The sequence below is a fragment of the Ischnura elegans genome, chromosome 6 (genome assembly GCF_921293095.1).
Source record: "Ischnura elegans chromosome 6, ioIscEleg1.1, whole genome shotgun sequence".
Lineage (NCBI taxonomy): Eukaryota > Metazoa > Arthropoda > Insecta > Odonata > Coenagrionidae > Ischnura > Ischnura elegans.
This window is the reverse complement of record NC_060251.1, coordinates 29,301,834-29,324,666: the sequence shown is the minus strand read 5'-3', so window position 1 is coordinate 29,324,666 and position 22,833 is coordinate 29,301,834. Positions and strand designations below refer to the sequence as shown.

The 22,833-nt window shown below is 37.9% G+C and overlaps 1 protein-coding gene across 2 annotated transcripts; it reads right to left on the bottom strand.

The window, feature by feature from the left end:
* Positions 1–2,691: 2,691 nt before the first annotated feature.
* On the bottom strand, positions 2,692–19,430 carry LOC124160345 (neuralized-like protein 4). Of its 2 annotated transcripts, none has more exons than XM_046536185.1 (6): positions 19,317–19,430; positions 16,639–16,876; positions 12,085–12,181; positions 8,138–8,314; positions 5,972–6,062; positions 2,692–3,049 (listed from the first exon to the last, which is right to left on the bottom strand). In XM_046536185.1, exons 1-6 carry the CDS (start codon positions 19,377–19,379, stop codon positions 2,894–2,896), a joined length of 822 nt encoding a protein of 273 aa, XP_046392141.1. In that variant the 5' UTR covers positions 19,380–19,430; the 3' UTR covers positions 2,692–2,893. The 2 variants fall into 2 exon arrangements, with proteins under 2 accessions (XP_046392141.1, XP_046392142.1); XM_046536186.1 differs by having other exon boundaries at positions 16,639–16,873.
* Positions 19,431–22,833: the final 3,403 nt, after the last annotated feature.

The window sequence follows — 22,833 nt, the reverse complement described above, 5'->3', positions numbered from 1 at the left end:
CGATTTTGTAGCCCTTTAGGGCCAAAATTCGCTCCATTATAACGTCCGCTCAACAGTTTTCCATGAATACAATACTTTTCCGCGAGCTACAGCAGCGCGTCACACCCCTGACGGCGAGCTGGTCGCTCGCAGGCCGCATTCACAGTCAGCGACCGTCATTGCCTTACGCCCCTCGCGCCTTTGCAAGCAAAAGTCGACTACAGAAAGGAGGAGTCGAATACTATGTTGGCTTTTTTCATACCGAGTGTTTGCTGTAGTTTATCCTTTACAATAACTCCATACCTGTTCTTCGAACCTAATTAATGATAGAAAAGAAATTTTCATGTTAAGAATCCAAAAAAATATGATAGACTGAGAACCTAAGATATGGAAGTAGTTAGTTAACACTATTTTCTTCTTTCTTAAAACTATGTTCGCTAATCTCCACTATTCAACGCAGTCATGAACAATCTCAGCAGTGGCCCGGCCACTGGCAGTTCCGGTGAGTTATGGAATCTTTAATGCTGTTTTTATTTCATCAATCGGCCATGAGATTTATAGAATCATTTAATAACGTAATATGCAAAATAATATCTACTTACTTGATTCAACGAATCAGTAAATATTTCCTTCAGTAGACAATAACCCCTGTTACCACAGCATAGTCGCAACAAGAACCGTTGCCGCTCCTCTCGCGCTATTGCCCAAGTCATCAAAGATCAGTGCAATTTGGAGTGTAATTAGGATTTTCCTACCCATCTATCTTCTCTTCTATCTACTCGTCATATCTTCTCTTCCTCTCCACTCGACGCGCTGACTTCTCTGACTCCTCACTCTTTATTGAGTGCTAAATAAGGATCTCATTATTTGGCAAGCCAAAGGCGCGTTATAGCTGTCCCGGTAAACCAAGTCCACCCCAATCAGCCAGTTTACAATGCAATTCATATAATGTGCATTTGTCTATGATGTGGGAGATTAGTTTTTTGGTGTTAGCAGAAACTTGAAAGTAATAATTGTAAGGAAGTTTTTCAGAAAGAAAAATATTTTGAAAACTATGTAAGTGCTAACTTAGTATCTTTTGAAGCAGGTAGGTATCCTGTTCGCCTCTGTATTTTCAAGAGCACTTTATCCTCATCATTTTGAATAACTTCCAGAGCATTTACCGCGGCAATATCAAACAACCGATCCAATTTTTCATTCAATTCCATGTCATTCTTTAGCTGTTGCATAGGTCGCCATCAAAAATAAATCTTGAATTATTACAGCTCACTGCACAGTGCCTCTATTTTATATATTCCACGTATTTCTTGAATAATTTGAATTCTCAACATAATAGTCCGGAATGGTACCACCAACCTCATCATTAGTCTCGTATTTGCACACACTCCCTGTTTCAGGGTTAAGTGGTGGTGATAGAACCCCTGCAGCACTTCGCGAATCAAAGGCAGCTTATTTTTCCCAAAACAAGCTGCTATAGCTGCTGGGACGACGATTAGGAATACTTAAACAGATTTGCGCGCGATAAACGACATTGTTTTTATCAATAGCGTCTCGACTCCGAAAATTTCCTCCACGCCATTCAAAATCCAACTGCGATGAGGTTAAAGGGGGTGTGAAACACGCAAACTCGGGTAAGAAAACATACACATAGTTGTCTCTAAACATCATTCTCCATGGTTCCATCTATTCTGCTTAATCTCAACGACAGTCTCATGAACTTATAACAATGTAAAACAATACAGGTAACTCCTCCCTTCTTCCGCCGACTCTCGTTAGGGAAGGCGCGAGGGGGGCGTAAGGCAGTGAAGGGCGCAGGACTTATCAGTTGACCGTGATGCGGCCTGCGAGCAACCTCGCCATCAGGGGTGTGACGCGCTGCTGTAGCTCGCGGAAAAGTATTGTATTCCTGGAAAACTGTTGAGCGGACGTTATAATGGAGCGAATTTTGGTTCTAGAGGGCTACAAAATCGTGCGTTACCCCTGAAAATGATGTTACTTCAAAATATCGGGAAAATATAATGTTATTGCATTTATGCTCTTTGAGCGACCTCTAAATGTTAAACAATTGAGCTGAAATTTTTAGGATATCCATTCTGCACCCTATAGCATATTTTAAGAGGTAGAAATCAAAAATCCGTGAAAAAACAAAAAATAAGAAACACCCTACTGCACCCCTGAACTGATACAATAATGAAGATGATGTAATTGGAAAAAAGATGTAGTCAATGAGGAGAAAGGAAGTAACCACTCTGATTTGGCCATGTTAATTGGAAGGATGGCATCAGGTAGGCCGAGCAAATATTGGTTTGGAGACCTCCAGAATAACTGAATAGAGGAACACCAAGAGTAAATGGGTGACGGGGATTACGGAGAGCAATGGGAACAAGTGGAATGAGAGGCTTGACACGATTGAGAGAAATGGAAGTTGTGTACAGGAAAACGAAGACATACGTGCATAACGTGCTGTAAAAAAAATAGTGGCTAATTGGTCAATTTCCTTTAAAAAAAAACATTCATTAAATCCGGCGTATACTAGTCTTCGTTGAATTCCTGGAAAAAATATTTTGATGCATTTTTGTAAACGTAAAAAAATATTTCATTTATAGTGATGTAACCAATCATTGGATCAATTTTTTCGCTGGACGATTTGTAGTTACATTACGTGTGAGGTTAGGACATGGGTAAGGGAGAATGAAACGTAAAAGTAAACAATTATCCATAAAGCAAGTTTTATTTTGATCGCGAAACAGCGTAAAAAGAAACTTGCGACTTATCCGATTAAATTTGTTTACAAAGTCCTGTTCTTGCACTCTTCGACCAAGCAATATGTTTATATCTTCATTAAAGTTTGTCGTGGAAAGTATGATGAAATAAATTTTCCAGTACTACTAGCAGCATTTTGTAGACGTACTTATCATGAAGTCATTGTCACTTTTATGGCGTCACCGTAGCATTCAAATACTCCATACACAGGGTAGGGAACGTTGGATGCGATTACCTCTTCTGTTCCGTTGATAAACAGTGATAAGGTCCCTGACTCGTTTCTCATCAAGCCAATGCGGTCGCCGACCTGAAAAGAATCATCATGACAATTTTTAATCAGAAGATCACTTAAAAATAAGATAAATCCAGATGTAAATAATGATTTAAAATGCCGGTCAAAATCGATTTTTCACGCAATCGATTGTTAATCAAAATTAAAAGTTCGACATAAAAAATCGAAAATTTAACTGAAACATCGATTTATCGAATAAATCGACGGTTATTATTTTTAAATACGTTTTTTTCAAAAACATGTTTATTTTTTATTCGAAAAAACTCATTTGAGATTTAGAAAATAAATCCCAAAAAAATCTACTTGGAATACTTGCGCGATTTATTAGTAGTAAACATTTACAAATGCACGCACTTTAGAGTATTGAGATCGCGGCTTGGAAGCATTCGGCTTCGGCAAAGGATCGATCTTTGGTATTTTATTCTCGATCTTCGATTAATATCAAAATCGATTTTTCCATCACCAACTGAATAAGGCGAGATGTAGCGGAAGAACATTATGAATGAATCAAACAAAACTTGTCGTATACTTCAGCATTTACTTTTTGTGTTCTCACTCACTATGTAAAAGTTATTAATTACTTTATTTTAATCATTTACATAGTTCACAGCGCACAATAACCATCAACTATAATAGAATGAAATTGGGCGGCTAAGAATAGCCCCTTTCACTCTTTTGATGGGGTCGCCAACCGATATATAGAGCAGCTCAGGCAAAAATTAATATCTCAGCATCAAGGCAAGTTTATTAAAGGTACTGAAATCTGTTCATTATTCAAAAATATCAAAATCAGTGAAAATAGAAATCATTATAAGGAAAAAATATGTAGGTGTACTTAAATTGCCTATCAAATATCACAATCCACATCCAAGAGTTTAAGAAACATTTTCATTTTTACGACTGAGGTGAAGCTTTTACTCGGCATCTAGTGAATATTTCCCTTACTATCGGAGTGTCAGTAAGTGTTCGAAAATAAATCTTCGAAATCGGTTTATCGAATGACCGAGCGACGATATGCGTAAGGGGAAATGTTTGACTAGATTCACGACATTGATACACTATTCGTATGAAGACAATAATGTAACTTGTAGAAATTAATATTGTCATCGTCCTTCCTCCATGCATCTATTTTAATGAATTTCAAAAATGATAGTGAAATAGATCGATTGCTATCAATGTGCTTAATGACGACGCTATCCGCTGTAGTGTGTTCCGAATAAGATATTTTCGCAATTAAAACTTGAGAGTATGATAAATTTTATTTGATTCTTTCAAACAAGAGATTTTAATGAAACATTATCACATTTGATTTAATTAATCATGAAAATAGAATAAAAGTAACAGAATCAGGCGATATATAGTCACCAGTTTAAAGTACATTTGAACCTTACAAAGGTAGAATTCATGATTCATTCATCGTTTCGATAACTTATCATGAACACATTTAAGTGTACACTCGTTTTGCAAAAAAATAATTCGGTTAATATTGTCCAAATATTCTTATGAACACTCATTTCCGTTGTTTGTGGCCCTAAAATTGTTGCCACCAAGGCGTATGGATCTATTCAAAGTCCTAAAATTGTTGTATGCCAGAAGTGGCAACATGCCGAGTAAATGTGAAAAATATAAATGTAATATAATTTAAGGAGTAAGTCATTTATAGTAACACACAGACCAAGGTCAACATTATATAAACGTTGTTTTATTTACTTGGGAACATATTTATTTCAATTACTGCCCGCTAAAATAAAAAAAATAAATTCTCAAATAAAATGTTATGACTTGCCAAAGACTGGCTTTTCTCACAAGAAATAATTGAAGATTTACCTTGATGTTATTTTTTTAAACACTCATGTATTATTTACTGCATTATTATTTTTATTTTATTGGCATACATTTTTGTTGAATTCTGCTGGTTTTTCCGGGTATTCTTCCGCGTTTATCCATTTGTGGTTTGTCCTACAAATGGATAAACGCGGAAGAATACCCGGAAAAACCAGCAGAATTCATCATAATCTCCGCGGAAGCCTACTTGGATACATTTTTGTTATTTGACGGTGGCTCAATTCTGGTCCTATGACCTTGGGGACCACCTAAAGCCCCTTCTCTTTATTTGAGATTGTCATGAAACATTATCTCATTTGATTTAATTAGTCATCAAAATAGAATAAAAGTAACAGAATCAGACGATATATAGTGCACCCTGTAAGTATTGAAAGAACAGACAGATGGTACTTTTGCACAGGTTTATTCTTGAAAGTACGACGAGTTTTTACCGACAAGTCATTAACAAGAACAATGAGGATTTTTTTGTTCCGGAGCGGTAGTTATACAAAGCGGATGGGTGACGGGTGAAAGAGGAAGGTAAGGAAGGGTTTGCGTCATCGGATGGCAAAAATCCTCATTGCACTTGATAATGACCTGACGGTGGAAACGCGTCGTACTTTCAACAATAAACCTGTGGAAAAGTGCCATCTGTCTGTTCTTTCAATACGTATATAGAAATAGATATGAAATGCATAGTTTATATGCAGAAATACAGCGTGCCAAGTTGATAATGTAACTAATAGATATTTCTCTTGCCATTGTGCTTTCCATATGCACGAATTTTCATGACTTCCGAAATTCTAATTCTTAGTTTGTCCATGCAAAACAATTACATGAATGACGTCCCAACAATGACCTGTCAGCAGACGTCGTTTCCGTGGCTTTCTTCACTAAACAAAATTAGGTCTTCGATATTTAGCCTTTTTTTACTTCAACTAATAACTTTTCGGAATGTGTATTTCTAAGGGTACTCGAAGTAAAAGTGTTGAATAAATTCCACTTTTCATGAGAAATCGCCCTCCTTATATGGCCATTGTAGAACTATGTGAAGCATGTGGTCATGAAATTATTCTTTCATTGCTAAGTGATTTGATTGAAATATTCATTTACCTTTAAATGATCAAGATGAGTCTTTCTGTTGTCCATCACCACATTTCCATTGTTGTACAAACGGTTGTGGTACAACATCCACGTGCCGAACCTTTAAAAAAATCAAATGAAAAATCAATTTTCTTCGCAAAGAGATTACATCAATATTTTTATATTTTGATCGTCATATCCAAATATAGTAATATAAGTGGAGTATAAAGATGGTTTTCATAATAAATATCAATTTTAAGAGATTCCTTTTTTAAAATCATTTTAATGAATGACGAATACTTGGGTATATGAGTGAGTTATTTAATTAGTAATGAGCCTATGGACAGCCTTCACTCTACATTCTTCTTAGAATTTTTCCGCCAATAACATTCAATGAAATATGAACATCATCAAGTAAGTACACCAACGGATGAAGTTCGCCATGAAAAAATATTTGACTTAGCCGGGATTCGAACCCGGATCTTCCGATTGCCGGTGAGGTGAGTTAGCCAGTCACACCACCAAGCCACTTTCTCAGAGCGAACTTCGGCGCCTTTTCATGGCGAACTTCTTCCGTTGGTGTATTTAACTTTGCGCCCGTGCGCGTGACTGCGTACAAAGTCACTTGCTCCTGCAGCGTTTTGATTGTGAAGTAAGGATGGGGAAACTCTTAGAAAATTTGAGAGAAAGATCATAGCGTAACTTTGTACGCGGAAAAAAAGTTTAGGTAGAACAATCGAATTCTGATGAAATGTATCAAACTTTTCGGTTCATATGGCACATATGAAAAATTCAGTAATAATTACCAAACCAGTTTGATAAATTCTATCGAACTGGTTTGGTAATTCTTACCGAAATGACTACAGCAGTTCGATAAAAACTATCAAAATCGAAAGGGTAATAAAACCGACGTAGCGTACACATGCGAAATTTTTTCAACACAGAAAAAACTATTGTGATTGAAATTCATAAAATTGGGAGTATAACGTAAGTTTCTGCAAAAGAAATACAAAAAAGTGGAAAACTAATACGCCTGCATGAAGCATTGGACGTGGGTCCCCCGCGTGGTAGCAGCGGACTCTAACAACTAGTCTAAATCGGTTGCAATAATAATTGCTCACTCAAACGCCGTAATATATTATTATTGTAAATAATCAACCTTTGTTTTGAAATGTGAATAAGGTGTGACTACAGTTTCCCTTTGTAAGCTGAAGAGGAATACTTGATGCACACAATTGCATAACGTAGTTACTCCATATGAATTTCTAGTGCAGATGCGCAAGAAAACTTTATTGCTAATTTTTATTATTACAGCAGGCTTTTTGTATTGATATAGAGATGACTTCAACGTGCTGGTTGATATCCTTAGCATGGATTGGGTCTAGATGACGACTTTTATCAAATGTCATTAAACTTGATCGCGAATGATTATACCTCAGGAATACCTCTAATTAAAGTTTTAATTTGTCGAAATACACAAACATCTCCTTCCAGCTTTAATATCCATGATAATACGCTATTCAATCATTGCCATTGATGCACTAGCTTACGTATAACATTGCAATTTAAAGCAGGTACAAACAGATAAATGAACGTAAACAAAATTAAAACGTTATCGCCATCACAAATAATGAAAACAACATCATTTCTACCAACCTATCTTTTATATAAGGCCTGCTAAAGAATCTTTCAACTGCAATTGTGTATTGGTATAAACAAAAGAGGAACGACAGACCGCTCGATAGATTACGAAACACTTACTAAATTCTATCGAACCATATCTGCATAACAGTGTAGAGTTTGTTAATTTTTACCAAACAAGCAATCATCTTCGTAAAATTAATCATAACTTCGACGAAAGTTACCAAACTCAGAATCGTATTGAATTAATTCAGTTATTTTTACCAAACTCTTTCGCACAATTGACCAAATTATGAGATATCAAAATGTTTGATCAAATATATCAAGAGCATTTGGTAAAATAAATCAAGTGCTTAGTAATTTACATCAAAATTTAAGTATATTTAACAAAAATACTCCCTATCACACCAGTTTGATAGTTTTAATCAAATCTTTTTTTTTTCCGTCTATGCGCACATCCTTTTCATTTGCCGCGGCTGGTGTCCTAACACCCCCCGCCATCCGCCTATTGAGGTGCCTTAAGTGTATTGTGTAGATGAAATGGTGTCGACTTACTTCAAAGAGTTGAGGTGGTTCGGTATGTCCCCGTCATTTGGAGACGCGGTGGTGACTCCAATGGCCATGAAGAAGTTGAACTTGCTGCCGGTCTTGTGGTTCACCACCACCTCGAATAGCTCGTTGATACGAAGAGGTCTGTTGGTAAACGCCACTCCGTAGAGCCGCTCCTCGCCGCTGAAAGCAATGTCATGGGCGATTTTAATTTTTCCTGGCGAATACTTCTGACGAATATTTTTCGGGTTCTCAGCCAGGTTAATGCTTTTATATAAGCCGACGTTTCACGCACACACAGTAAGTTAACAGTGACAGTTTAAGAAACACAGCCTTGAGGATAGGAGAAGAGTCGTCTCCCGAAACGTCGGCTTATATAAAAGCTTTCATGGATATTAGTCAATTACTTATACCACTTATTTTATCAGAGCGTGACCCGGGTTTTAATGAATTATCATCATCTTCAGGCACTAATTATGATTTGTTTATCTAATATCAATCTTTAGATAAACAAATCATAATTAGCGCCTGAAGATGATGATAATTCATTGAAACCCGGGTCGCGCTTTGATGAAATAAGTGGTATAAGTAATTGTCTGACATCCAGGAAAACCTATAATGGAATACCACAAAGTAAATCAAGATTTAGTGAATTTTATATAAAAGCATTAACCTGGCTGAGAACCCGAGAAATATTCGTCACAATGTCCTGGGAATTTCTTTTTTCGGTGTTTACGGCATATTATTTAATACCCTTGCGTACTGGAAGCTTCCTGCTACTGAAACGGTTATGTGATTGCAAAATATCAAATAGTTGTGATATCAAATTTTGATACGCAAGGTTATTTTTTGGCATCGTTTTTTGGACTATCAATTTTTTTTATCCAAAGTGATATTTAAATTATTTTAATTTTATATTACGTAATAGATAGTGAAATAAGAGTGACATATTATGCAAATTGCAACATGATTTTTCCTCTTTATAACGGTTATGTGATTGCAAAAACTCAAATAGGAGCGATATCAAATTACGATATACAGGATACATGTATGGAAATATTTTTCGAGTCATCCAATTTTTTAAATCCAAAGTGATTTTTTAAATTATGTCAATTTTATGTTACGTAAGAAATGGAGGCGTAAAAGTGACATATAATGCTACTTAGGACATGACTTTTCCCTCTGTGTAACGGTTATGTAATTGCAAAATATCAAATGGAGGTGATATCCAATTTTGATACACAGTGATATCTTTAGCATCGTTTATCAAGTCATCAAATTTTTTAAACCTAAGTTATATTTAAACAATGTCAGTTTTACATTAAGTAAGAGGTGGGGAGATAGAAGTGATATGGGAGAAACAATTTTACATCTGAACACGAGTCGCTCGAGCGCTCCTTTGTTCAGAGTCCTCTGAATGGCAATTCTCTACACTACTCCCTCATAGGGTTAACTAAATTGGTTCAACTTTGACCTAAAATATATTGTTAACATGAAGGCATAGGAAAGAAATAATCTGGCAAGTTATGCGCAATTTATCTGAGAATACATATGCCAAGTTTCAACTTCCTAGCTCAAAAAATAGTTTTTGAGGTTTTGACCTTTTTTATTCTAGGCTACTGTGCACCGTGTTTTATCTGATCTCATGTTTCTGCCTAGAATCTTTAGCGGTTCTCTCCGGACAAACGAAAGTCTCCCTCTTTTCCGGTTTCATGTTCCCCCTCGCCCCTTACGTAATAACCCTCTGCTTAGCATTCCGCAATTCCGTCTTTCCATCTCTCAACACTCTCTGTTCTACCGAATCCCGTCCTTTAACTCCATGGCTTCAAAAATCCCTTCCCTGGACCTCTTTTCCTCTGCCACTATTTACAAATCCTCTTTAAACTGCCATCTGAATAATTCACCGCTGTCTATTCCATAATGACCGTGTTTAATTAATGTTCAAAAATTTTGTTTTCTGTGGGTGTTTTTGGTTATCTTTTAGCTTAGGTTAGGTTTTAGATTATCTTTACCTATCTTTAAATGCTTTCGTTTCTATGTCCAATGTTTGTTAACCCTGGAAAAAAAACCTTTCATTTCCACCCTTTTTACCTCCTCCGGTTTTTCCACTCACCCCTCCCCCCCCACGCTTTCCACTTCTACCCATTCCAGCCACCTCCTTGAGGATTATCCATCCCATTTCTCCTCTCTCTCCCCTCAGTTTTCCCTCTCCCGCCTCCTAAATATGTATAAATTAACTGCACTTACCACCATTTGCACCTTGAAAATGATGTAGTAACTTCGTAACTCGGGTGGGATTAAATTTATTTTTTTGGAAAATTGCAAATCATCTTTCATTATGAATCAATTTCACTCCATCTCGCTTGATTCCTCGAATTTTATATCTTTTAGCTATTATTTATTTACGCAAACAGCCAATTTAAAAGCCTTTGTGCCGTTTTTGGCGGTGAAATAAATAAATAAATATGATGTTACTCGGGACATGATTTTTCCTCTGCATTACGGTTATGGAATTTTACAATCACATGACTATATGACATTATTCTTTCCCGACGCATGATACTGGTGAAATCTTTTCGGGATTTTCACCGAGTGAGTTGCTTGTAGGGCGACGTTTTGATGGCTGCCTCTGCCATCGTCTTTGACTTGAGGACGATGTTAGAAACAGCCATCAAAACGTAGGCCTACAAGCAACTCACTCGGTGGAAAACCCGAGAAGATTTCACCTAGGTCACATAACTGTTACACTTGAAGGAAGCCTCCAGTACGCTTGGGGAAACGTCATCGGAAATTATGCAAAAAATACGCGGAAAACAGAAGAGTATTTATCATCAATATCCCGCGAATGCCTGAATCAATAAGGTCGTAAGAATCTTAATCTTAATGGTACCGTTAAAAGAGTGTTCCCCGATTTTCCCCATGTATAGAACTAATGAGTAACAATTCCACGGAGGAAAAAATCATATCCCAAGAAGCATAATATGTTACTTTTACGTTTCTTTCTCTTACGTAATATAAAAGTCATTTAATTTAAATATCAATTAGGATTAAAAAATGGGTAACTTGACAAACGATGCCCAAAAATATCCCTTTGCATCATAATTTCATACCACCACTATTAATGAAGATGCGATGCCAATCTCACCTGATAAGGTCAAAATAACTGGTCACCCCTAGGCCAAGCCATTTTTTTATCAATACATATCACTTAGTATATCCTTAGTGATTCAATTAGTTATCACATTGGACGTATAAAATATATCGCTAGTTATAACTTTTTGAAGGAAAAATGATGTCAACGAAATAAATATATATCTTTGTTGCTATGATTGCCTTTACGGGTATTTGAACCCAGACCTCCCGAATTAGCCCCCGACGTAATTTTTTAATTTTGTAATATGCAGCAAAATACTTGCGAAATCAGTGAATGTGCTCACAAAGCTCATGGAAACACCAAAAAATTTTTAAATAGGTATCTGTCTTAGTAGAAACTGGAAAAAGTGTTCTTTTACTTTGGTATCAATTCCTAATTTTCTGCCCGCATACATTAGTAATAGATACACGTGGATTTTTTTGCATGCTATATACCAGATTCTTGAAGATGAGAGAAATCCTATTATGGAGAATAAAAGATCATATAAGTGGACTTCATGAAAAATATTTTCCACATCTTCAAGACTGTTCTCTTCATCTTGAAAAAAATATACTCTCGGTTATTAAAATGATGGAATACAACAAATTTTTGTGAAGGATTTTAGTCAGACTCTGCGGACGAGTCATTTCCGTGGTGAAAACTTCGTCTTTCATATATCAGGATATATTTTTCATTAACGGGAAAACACCATCCTGCGTTACGGTGGGATTTTATCTCTACGTTATACTGTGAACTCAAATAATTAATGCAGATACGGCCAAATTTTATTGTTATTTAACTGTACATTAATGGTACTTACTTAATTTTTTCGATTGTTTTTCCATTATTGGTGATGGCGACATTCTTCCCACACTTTGGATGAAAACGTAATGGATCTTTAGGTGCTATGGGGTTTTCTGAAAACAAAATAAAACCATCGATGAAAATTTCTCAAATGATAAAATTCTGGATGAATATCAGTCAGTAGCGCAAAAAACACATTTATTAGTTCGAATAGCTGCCACTGGAGGGATGTATTCGACAGATGGATTCACTATTTCGTTCAGCCCGGTGAATTGTAGTAAGAGCTAGGCAGTGTTTGAAATACTAGTACATATTTGATTACACGTATTTGAAATATATTTGTAATTTGCAATTGGTATTTCAAATACAAGACCTGAATGTATTTTTTATTTCAAATGCAGATTTTTGTTTTTTTCCCATTCTAAAACAAATAATACACTTTTAAGATACTTTTGAATTGGCTCCGATACACTTCTGTAACATTAACGTCCCTATAATTATACTTTACGTCTGCAGTACGTTTGCTCAACGAGCTTACTTTGTTTCCGTTAAAATCGTTTTCTTCATGTTTGCAACTATCCATAGCGTGCCAAGACAGGTCATATTGTTTTTAAGAACTCTTACAATTAGTTTACATGAAAATGTATTTTATATTTTAAAAGCTATTAAAAATACTATTTTGTATTTTATCTTTCAAATACACATGTCAAAAGTATTTCGTATTTCAAATACATATGGAGCGGAATTTTTATTTGAAATTCTCCTCGGCCTGTATTTTCCGCAGCTCTTGGTGTGGTCAACCGGTGCCCAAGACCAGGTGCTGATTGGGCCATCTCATACTGCCGTCTTTCCCCACGGTGTGGTGCCGATTTCGGGGAATAATTCGAAGACTGCAACCGTCGGAAAAGGTGACCTCAAGTTTTACTTCATTTGTTTTAGGTTTATTGTCTCACAGGTTTGTGTCCGAATTCCGGGTCTCAGATTTAAATCGGAATTTGTTGACTTGCATTCCATCAGATGTTGTCCACGAATTACCCTACATATTCGTTTATAAGTGCGATAGTTTAAATAAAAAATGCACCCTAAACTACTGCAACTCTTACGAATTCCATTCCGAAAGCTCATATCTCTGAGGCGTCAGTAGTCATGTGGCTATGTCACTCGGCTTATGAACTGTGGAACGACGCCATAGTTTCTTTCAAGGAATTTACATTTTTAGAATTTATCTCGAGAATGTTCTACATTTCTTTGGCATTTTTCATTCGCAGCATCCTGCAATACGCCCCTCGTTGTCGGTAATTTCCTTAAAAATTAATTTTTGCGAGGAGAATTTCATCTTTGCTCTTACGGCATTCGACATTTTTGCCATTGGTTTCACACCTGGAGTGAACCCGGACGTTCAATTTTATTTGATGACGATAAAATATTCGCGAAAGAAGAAAAGAATTTCCCCAAGAGTAATAAGGGAGGCCATTGATATAATGAAAAGACCAGAGAAATTCAATAGGGAACATTAGTATCCACTTCATAACGCATCGAAAAGAATTATTCCGCGTGTATTTGAGGTTGTTTCCTGATTGGCCGAAGAAAATTCCTGGTATTGGCACCATAATTCCCTATATTAGAGAAGACAACGATCTTCTTGCCACCAAGTGGTCCAGAATGCAAGTTTACGCTGAATTATGGGCAAAACACGATACGAATGCATCGCCACAATGCACCGGGACACCTCCATGCAGACGTTGCAGGAACTTCTATCCGAAAGAGCCAAGAAGTTCCACAACAAGGCAAAGGAGTCGCATCACGGTGATATAAGGCGTCTTGTAGAGATTAAGGTCGGCCCGCGCGTTAAGTACATGCTGCCGATCGCCAGCGTAGGTGAAGACGACTGTCTGCCCGCGAGTAAGCGGGCAAAACAACGCCACTGAGAACTCGGAGAAGACCGATGACGTCTTAGTAGCTGCAGCTGGAAAGACGTAAAGAATGAGGACAATCCTCATAAATGCAGTTCTTGTCATCCTTCACTTGAGGACATCGGCTGGGTAGCTGGCGAAATTGTTGTGGATTATTCAACAAAATAAGCGGACGCAGCCACGACCACCGAGAGAGAAGGCCTGAGCGCTCCATTGTGACGTCATGAGTCGGAGGCGGACGGAGGGAGTAGCGAAGACTGCCGTTGATAGCGCCGATTTGCGAGGAATGCGTAAGAAAACCAAACGATGCGTAAACAGACATTTCTCCGGGTACGATTTCCTTAATGCAACTACATACGAACTTACATTTAAATGATGTTAACAGTATATCCCTACTTCGGAGAAGCATAATTACTTCGAATGGACAAACGCCTCCGCCGAAAAATCTTCTTTGAACAGAAACAACTTGCTTCCAAATGTATTCAAAACCTCAAAAATATTATTATAAGCCTTATTATTATTATTATTACAGTATTCTACTGATTAAGGTAGGTTTCCATGGAGTACTAAAGAAGTGAGGTGGGAGCCTCCCTTTCCTTCCAGCGCTACTTTCTTCAATTCACTGTAAGGCCCACTCCCTTTCAATCTATCTAAAAATCCTATTCTTTTCCTTCCCCTCCCTCGTTTCCCTAACATTCTACCCTCTAACACCATTTTCAACATCCCCGCTAAGTACTCCTCCCATCCACACCTTATGTCTCCTCCGTATCTTATCTAAAAGCTGCCTCTCCTCGCCAACCATATCCAGCACTTCGTCGTTCCTTTTCCTCTCTGTCCATTTCACCCTCTCCATTTTTCTCCATACCCACATCTCGAATGCCTCCAATCTCCTCTCGTCTTCTTTCCTCAGTGTCCACGTTTCCGCAACGTAGAGCGCTACACTCCAGATCAAACTCTTCACTAATCTTTTCTTTAAACTCTTACATAACGATCCTCTCAGAAGCTCCTTCCTGTTCATGAACGCCTCCTTTGCTAATGTAATTCTCTTCCTTATGTCCTTACTACTGTATCCGTTTTCCTCTAACGTACTGCCTAAATAGTTGAATTGCTCAACCTGCTCAAGTTTTTCACCACTCACTTTTATCTTAAGTCTAACATTCCTCGCTCGTGATGCTTTACAAAACAGCATAACCTTAGTTTTCTTGTGATTAATCCTCATCCCGTACTCCACGCAACGCTCGCATAACGCATCCACTAGAGCTTGCAGCCCCCTCGCTGACTGGCTTATCAACGCCTGGTCATCCGCGAATCTCACTGATTTGAACATCATTCCTCCCACTTTTATTCCAGCTTCTAACTCATCCCACGCTTCCCTTACCATCTCTTCAGCGTACACGTTAAAGAGCAGCGGCGATAGAGGACAGCCTTGCCTCACTCCTCGTTTCATTCTTGCCCACCCAGATTCCCCGTCCGCTACCCTCACTTGCGCAGTCTGGGCCATATACAGATTACGAATCAGTCGCCTATCCCTCCAATCTACACCTATTTTCTTGTATTTAGTAGAAAATTGTTTGCGAATTACTGGTAAGTTAGAAAATAAAAGTCATAGAATTTTTACTTCCTTACGTAGGCGGTCGTGACGCAGCCCGAAAATGTTGACGTCATCCATTCATCGCCGCGGAAACCTATGAACGAATGTCGCCAGTAGATTTTTCCGTAAATGCCCTAGAGCCAGTCAGCTAATTTTTAATTTACTGCTGTTTTTAATTTCTCGCAATTTTTTTCTAGTAGCCTACTTAATCCACTGTTAGTCGCTAGGGTGGTGCGAAAAAACTCAAGTTACAAATTTCGTGTCGCTATTGTGCGGAAAAGTTGTGATAAGTTAGTACAAGAAAAAAAAAAAGAATTATTAAAATCGGACGTCATCTTCCGATCCCGCAAGGCGCCTGAAAAAAATGACAAAAATAAAAAAAAAATGTTTTTTTCGTAGTAAAAAAAAGAAAATTAAATGTATGTATTTTATAACGCTGTGGCAAAAAATATGTAAAAAAGCGAAGAGCTACACAATCTTTTTATTTTATTCATATCATGTTGTATTTTACTCTAAAGTGTTATCTTAAATAACTTTTACTCAACCCTGAAAAATCGGCAAAAAATGCAAAATTTATCTATTTTTAATGAACTTGTGCGATCGGAAATAACTGTTTAAAACCACGTATATGTATATATCATAATCTATTCCATTTTTAATAATTTTATGCTACAGCGTTATGATATTTGAAATGTGGGTTTTCTTGGTAATTCCAGATTGGTGTTAATAGTGTATTTTGTATTTTGTGTAGGGAGTCTTCAAAGGCTTTTGCGGTTTCGTGTAGGAATTGTGGTATTGTTTTAATGTGAATGTTTTCATGTATATATATATTGCGGACGTACCAGGGGGCGCCCGTGATTGTCCTTAAAGCCCGATTTTGAATGACTTCAAGTTTGTGTAGGTGTGTACGTGCGATTGATCCCCATGCGGGGTATCCGCATGTAAGTATGGGTCTGATCATGACTGTGTGTAGGAATTTTTTGGTTTGTAACGCTAGGTGTGGACTTTTTAGAAGGGGTTGAGTGGCCACGTTAAAGATCTCGACTTATATTCGCTGTGTACTCGCCTCCAAACACTCCCTCGAAGTGAACGGTCTGCCGGCCTTGACACTCCACGACCCTCTGCTTGAAGTCCACCTGCACCTTGTCCGTCCCGTTGTCGATGACCCGCTGACCCTCCACCTTGGTCACCCACTCTCCAGACTCGTTCCTCCGGCTGACGATCGAGAAGTCGAAGGCGTTCCTCAAGATGGCGCCACTGCAGCGTTGCTCCAATGGCTCGCTCGAAACTGCGACTGCACCCTTCTTTCGAGTAAAAGTAACAGTAATGATAGCGCGTGTGATTTGGTGGAAATCCTTTATCGTACGGAATAATAACTTTAGATAAATAAAAAAAGTAATAATAATATACAAGTAATAATAATTTTGCTTTTTCCACACGGTGATTTATTTTGACCGACCGTGGTTTCGTTGCAGCGTAGAATTTTCAAGGTGAACCTGTAAATGCCGTTTTACATGAGGCACGAAATTGCGCAGGTTATTTATTTATTTTTATTTATTTAAGTAAATTTCACATACAGCCGTTACGCTAATTTACAGTGAAATTTTTAACAATGACATGAATTAAACACAATACAATAACAACATAAAAACAAACAAAGAATCAACCAGTAGGGAAGTATAACATTCAATTAGAAGACATATGGGTCAGAGCTTGTGCGATGAATTTTTTGCGTGACAGATAAAAAGGATTTATGGAAGGAGGGAGCGAATTTAGAAGGGAGGAGAGGCGATATAAAGGTGATCGCTTGATGAGGGAAATTCTGGGAATAGGCAGGTGGAGTGGGGGGAGCGAGCGTGTGGAACGAGTCGGTAGGTATTCTAAAATTCAATAGAGGAAGGAGTTCAGAGTTAATGAACGAAATTAGAACAGGGGCTATTTTGCCATCTCTCGTCCACGAATTCTCGCGTGTGTTCTAGAAATTCAGGCGTTCGAGATGTGGGTGTGGAGACGAAAGGAGAAGGTGGAGTGGAAGGAGAGGAGGAAGAAGGACGAAGTGCTGGATATGGTGGGTGAGGAGAGGCAGCCTGTAAATGAGATACAGAGGAGACGGAAGATATGGATGGAGTGAGTACTAAGCGGGTAGGGTAAGTTGAAAACGGTGTTAGAGGGTAAAATGTTTGGTAAACGAGGGAGAGGAAGGAAGAGAATATAAATATAAGATATAATGAAAGTGAGTTAGCCTCATTCTGAATTGAAGAGGGAAGTACATGAAGGAAGGGGAGGCTGCCAGAATGTTTCTTTAGAACTCCATGGAGACCTACCTTAATCGGGAGAATAGTTCAATAGTAGTAATAATATGCTACCTTACTGTGACGAATATTTTTCGGGTTTTCAGGCAGGTTAATGCTTTCATGTAAACCGACGTTTGGGGGGACGACTTGTCTCCAATCCTCAAGGCTGTGTTACTTTATGGAAGTCCAATTTCACACTGAACCGGATCGACCGTTTACCGAGGACAGCAATGCGGCTCAGGTGTCGTCCGATTGGCTGTACGTCTTTTTAAATTCTTCGCGTTCAACCCTTACGTTTTTTATACAGCTGATTACAGGTCTTTATGTATTGCTGAGATGAAATCCGAGAAATATTCGTCACAAGTAAGGCTAACTCACCAGGAAAAATTAAATTCGAATGCTACCTTACTGTTTAAAGGCTAGACTGATCTAGAGTGAAGGTGAAGTGGGCGGAGAGGAGGAGGAACGGCGAAGTGATGGACATGGTTTGCGTGGTAGACTCAGGAAAAATTGGGTGGAAACTTTCGCATTTTCTTATTTTAAATTTAGGAGAAAATGGCTTAATTCCAATGAATTTATTGTTATTTTCTCTCCCTACCATCAACCGAATTCTTCCGTTCAGTTACGATTTCATGTCGGGGAGGGAGCGACCCACCATCTTGGCCAGTATGGTATTTGGAGGAGGCGACCGACAGCTGAGGTAATTTGCGCCATGAGGGAAGGATGGGTAAGGAAGGGTGGAGAGAAACCCGGCGTCGGCATTAGCCTGCTCTTAACGAAAAGCGCCAAGGGGACCACGGTTTACGTCCCATCCGACGGACAGAGTGTTGCGCTTGAAATGTCCTCCACACAACACTCAAGCAGGAATCGGGCAATCTCTGAAAATTCTCTGCCACTGCCGGGATTTGAACCCGAGCCCACGGGATGGGAAGCCAACACTCTAGCCACCACACCAACCCGATCCCCACTACCGTAGCTTTCGCCACTAAACACTTCGCCACTGCGTGAAAATCGCAAATGCGATATAGATGCGATGACTCGACTTTTATGATATCTGTCCGCAAATTTGCCTTTTCGATGGCAAAATTCGTACATTTTGAACCGAGCGCAGTTTAAATGCTCCGCCGACACTCACCGCTTAAAGCACGTGAGCGACTGGCCAGCTGCTAGTTGCCTGGGACTATTACGTGGCCGCGAACTACATGTTGGCGCGGGCAAGCTACACCTCCGCCACTATATGCCTTATTCTTTAATTTATTATTGTTACACAGCATAATTATTTAAAATAATCTGTATTTTGTCTTATAACTGTGTTTCACTGCATTTCATCGTCATCTACCTCATTATGAAAATAAAAAATAGATGCTACAAAATGCGATAAACTGTTATTGAAAGTGCGATAAAATAAAAATGAAATTGCGATTTTCACGTATCTCTAATGATTACTTACATGGTCGGAGATTCCGCTCCAGAGGATCATTGCCGCCGCCAGGAAGAGAAAACGACCGGCCATCTTTCTCGTAGCTCCGCAGTCCAGTCGTCGAGAATGCTAGTGCTCTTTCACGATGTATCGACACGAGTGTCTGTTCCCGACGATTTCCAAGCCCTCACCCTATAGATGTGATGTCACCTCGTTTTTTCGCCGTTCCATGCGCTCACATATTTCAGTCCTCGGCTCATATTTTTCTTGACTAACATACGCCTCAAAAGATACCCCTTCCCTGTTCTTTCTCAACAGTCCGCATGAGAGCGGTGATGTGTAGCATTCAGTCAGAAGTTCCCTAACTTCGCCCACCCACGCTTTCAGCACATTTAAGGAGATTTTTCATTGGCGGCAATATTAAAAAAAAATATCCGTTGTATTGATGAAAAAGTTTTCTACTTCTCAATGTCATCCTTCGTGGTTAAAAAAAATAATGCAGAGAATATGTAGAATTGACTTATTTAATTTGGAATTCATTGTTCAAGCAGTTCGAGCATACCACGGGGCATAATATAAATGTTTCTTTGGTACTCCATGGAAACCTACCTTAATCGGCAGAATAGTTCAATAGTAGTGATAACATGCTACCTTACTGTTTAGAGTAAAGGCTAGACTGATCTAGAGTGAATGTGAAGTGGGCGGAGAGGAGGAGAAACGGCGAAGTGATGCACATGGTTTACGTGGTAGACTCATGAAAATTTGGGTGGAAACTTCCGGGTGGATACGCCCTATTTTAAAACCGCGAATGGAACAACATTGACCTACCGCTACGTAAATCATAATCACTCGTCTCCTTCAAAAAGGCACTACACGTAAAACTTCTTCGAGAACAACAACGAGACACGTAACATCATGGGAACAGTAGGAAAGATTTATCACTTATCTCTTCCGGCTTCATCTAATTTTCTTTTTCTTTACAGGTACTGAGCGTCTTTTCCTTGTAATATATTGTATTTGTAGATAGGTTTACATTAGCTCTCTCAGTAGGTTTTCGCAGATTTTTCACGCCCCCCTTCTTGTGTGGGCGTTTTCCTGCTGTGGTTTTTTTTCCAATAAGGACGATAGTCCTAAGGTTTTTCGCACGTTTGCTAACATCTTTTTGCACTTGGTAAATGGTAACTTTTTAGAATTATAATTTTATTTGTTGATTGAAAATGGAACTTCTACGTCTCATTATGTAATTTCTCTGCATGTAATTTCATGAGCAACTCGACAATGTATTTAACTGCATATATTTCATGTTTGACGAGGGGTTAGATGGAAGATGGGACTTACTAGTCCCAATATCACCAAATAAAGACGTTTTATTATTATTTAAAATATGTTTTCACAGCATTTTTGCTTGTTTTAGGCGAGGTACGGGTATTACTAAATACTCTCGTCTTTTTACTCTAAGTTGAAAAATTTTCTGACAGTCCGGCAAGTACTTAAAATGCTGATTTTTGTATTGTAATATACAAGTTTTTCGGCAGTCCAATAGTTTGAAGACCTTAATGGATTGAATGAGGCACTACTCCTGTGGCAGAGATAATGATTGGTATTATTTGTACTTTATCTGATTTCCACAATCTCTCAATTTTATTTTTAAGTTCTTCATTCTTTTCCATTTTGTTGGTGTAGGCTGTAGTGATATTATGCGAATTAGGTACGGCAATGTCTATCAAGTACGCTTCATTGTGAGTTTTATCTTGCACTACTAAATCAGGTCTATTGCTATGGACTGTTTTATCGGTAATAATAAATAAAACTGAACGGTCATAATAAATCTTACAGTGCTCGTTTTCAAGGATGGTTTTAAGTATATGCTTATAATAAAGAACTACATTTCAATGAGTTTATACTTTAGAGGTAATTTCTGGTGGATGATGTTGCATATTTGATTGTGACGGTGCAGATAGTCTTTTTGGGATAAGTTAGTGCATCCACTTGTGATGTGCTGTATCGTCTCAGAGCAGGGACGCCGACTTACAAAAAATATTGGGGGGGCCCAAACCGGGGATCTTTCCCCGGGAAATTTTATAAGTAATGAGTTTTAAGTTTTTTATGCATTTTAAGAGTCATATGATCAACATTGGAACTCTGAGAACTCTACTCTCGATATCTGGACACTCCGGGGAAAATCGACAAGCCTGACACTGTTTTCCTAACACCCATAAGGAATTATTGAGGGGGCTCGGGCCCCCTCAAATCGATCTGTTGAGCTTACCATGCAATATTTTTTTGTTTGGAACCCACTTAAGCGTTTGCTAAATTTTTGGCATAAAGTCAACCCTTCTGCTCCCAAAAAAATCATAAAAAAGGGAAGGTTTAATTTTGACATATATGAGAATTTAAAAACTAAACAAAGGACTAAAACGGAAATTGAGAGAAAGAAATATGGTTTGTATACAAACTCTGTATTCGTGCCTATTTTAAATATTTATTTGTAGAAAAAAAATTCATTTTATTTGTCATTTTGATTACGGCTCTTTCCTCGCTTATTCAAACCTGTTGTAGCACGTCCACCTGAGAGGGTTTAAAGAAACAATGTGGATGTATAAATACTTACGTAAAGTTACTAAGAATTTATCATGTAAGAATGTAATTTTATTCAGTAATTGAAGCTATGACCAGACAATCTTCGAGTCCACCTATCAAACACCTATCCAAAAAATCTTCGAGTTAAGGCTGTATAAGTGGATGAATGAATACTTAAGGCATTTTGAGAAAGACTTTTGATTGTATTCATCATTTGTTTGCAAACTCTAACTTCACCTAATCAAAATTATCTAAGCTTGCTTGGATTATTTTGAATACGAGAGGGTAGAGTTGACAAACAAATGACGAATAAAATCAAAAGCCTTTCTTAAAATGACTCAATAATAGCTAAGGTTGCTTGTTTAAGGGTAGAAAATAATTGCATTGGCCTTTTTTTAAAATGGTAATTTTATTATTAATTCTATTTATATTAATTATAAAGCATTTCATTCATTATTTCGATCATAGCTCTAACATCATCAATCGCAAACTGCTGAAGCTAACGTCATCGAAGGAGGTTAAATCACCAAGCTTTCCTAAAGGCTTAGAACCTTTCATAGGAAGAATTTCTGATTCATTAATCGTTTCGATAACGCATCTCCCGTATTCTACCGACACCAACATTTGGGTTAAAGTTGTATCATAAAATGATGGTGATTAAATAAGTCACTTTTATAAAAGATAATACATATAGTTCATTGTTTTCAATACATCTATGCTCTCATCAACATATAACTACTGAAACTCAGCAGTTATGCATAAGTAGTCACCAGTTAAAGGTACATTTGAACCATACGTATGTAGAATTCATGATTCATTCAACTTATCATGAACACATTTTAGTGTGCACTTGTTTTGCAAAAAAAAATAATTCGGTTAATATTGTACAAAAATTCTTATGAACACTCATTTCCGTTGTTTGTGGACCTAAAATTGTTGCCACCAAGGCATTTGGATCTATTCAAAG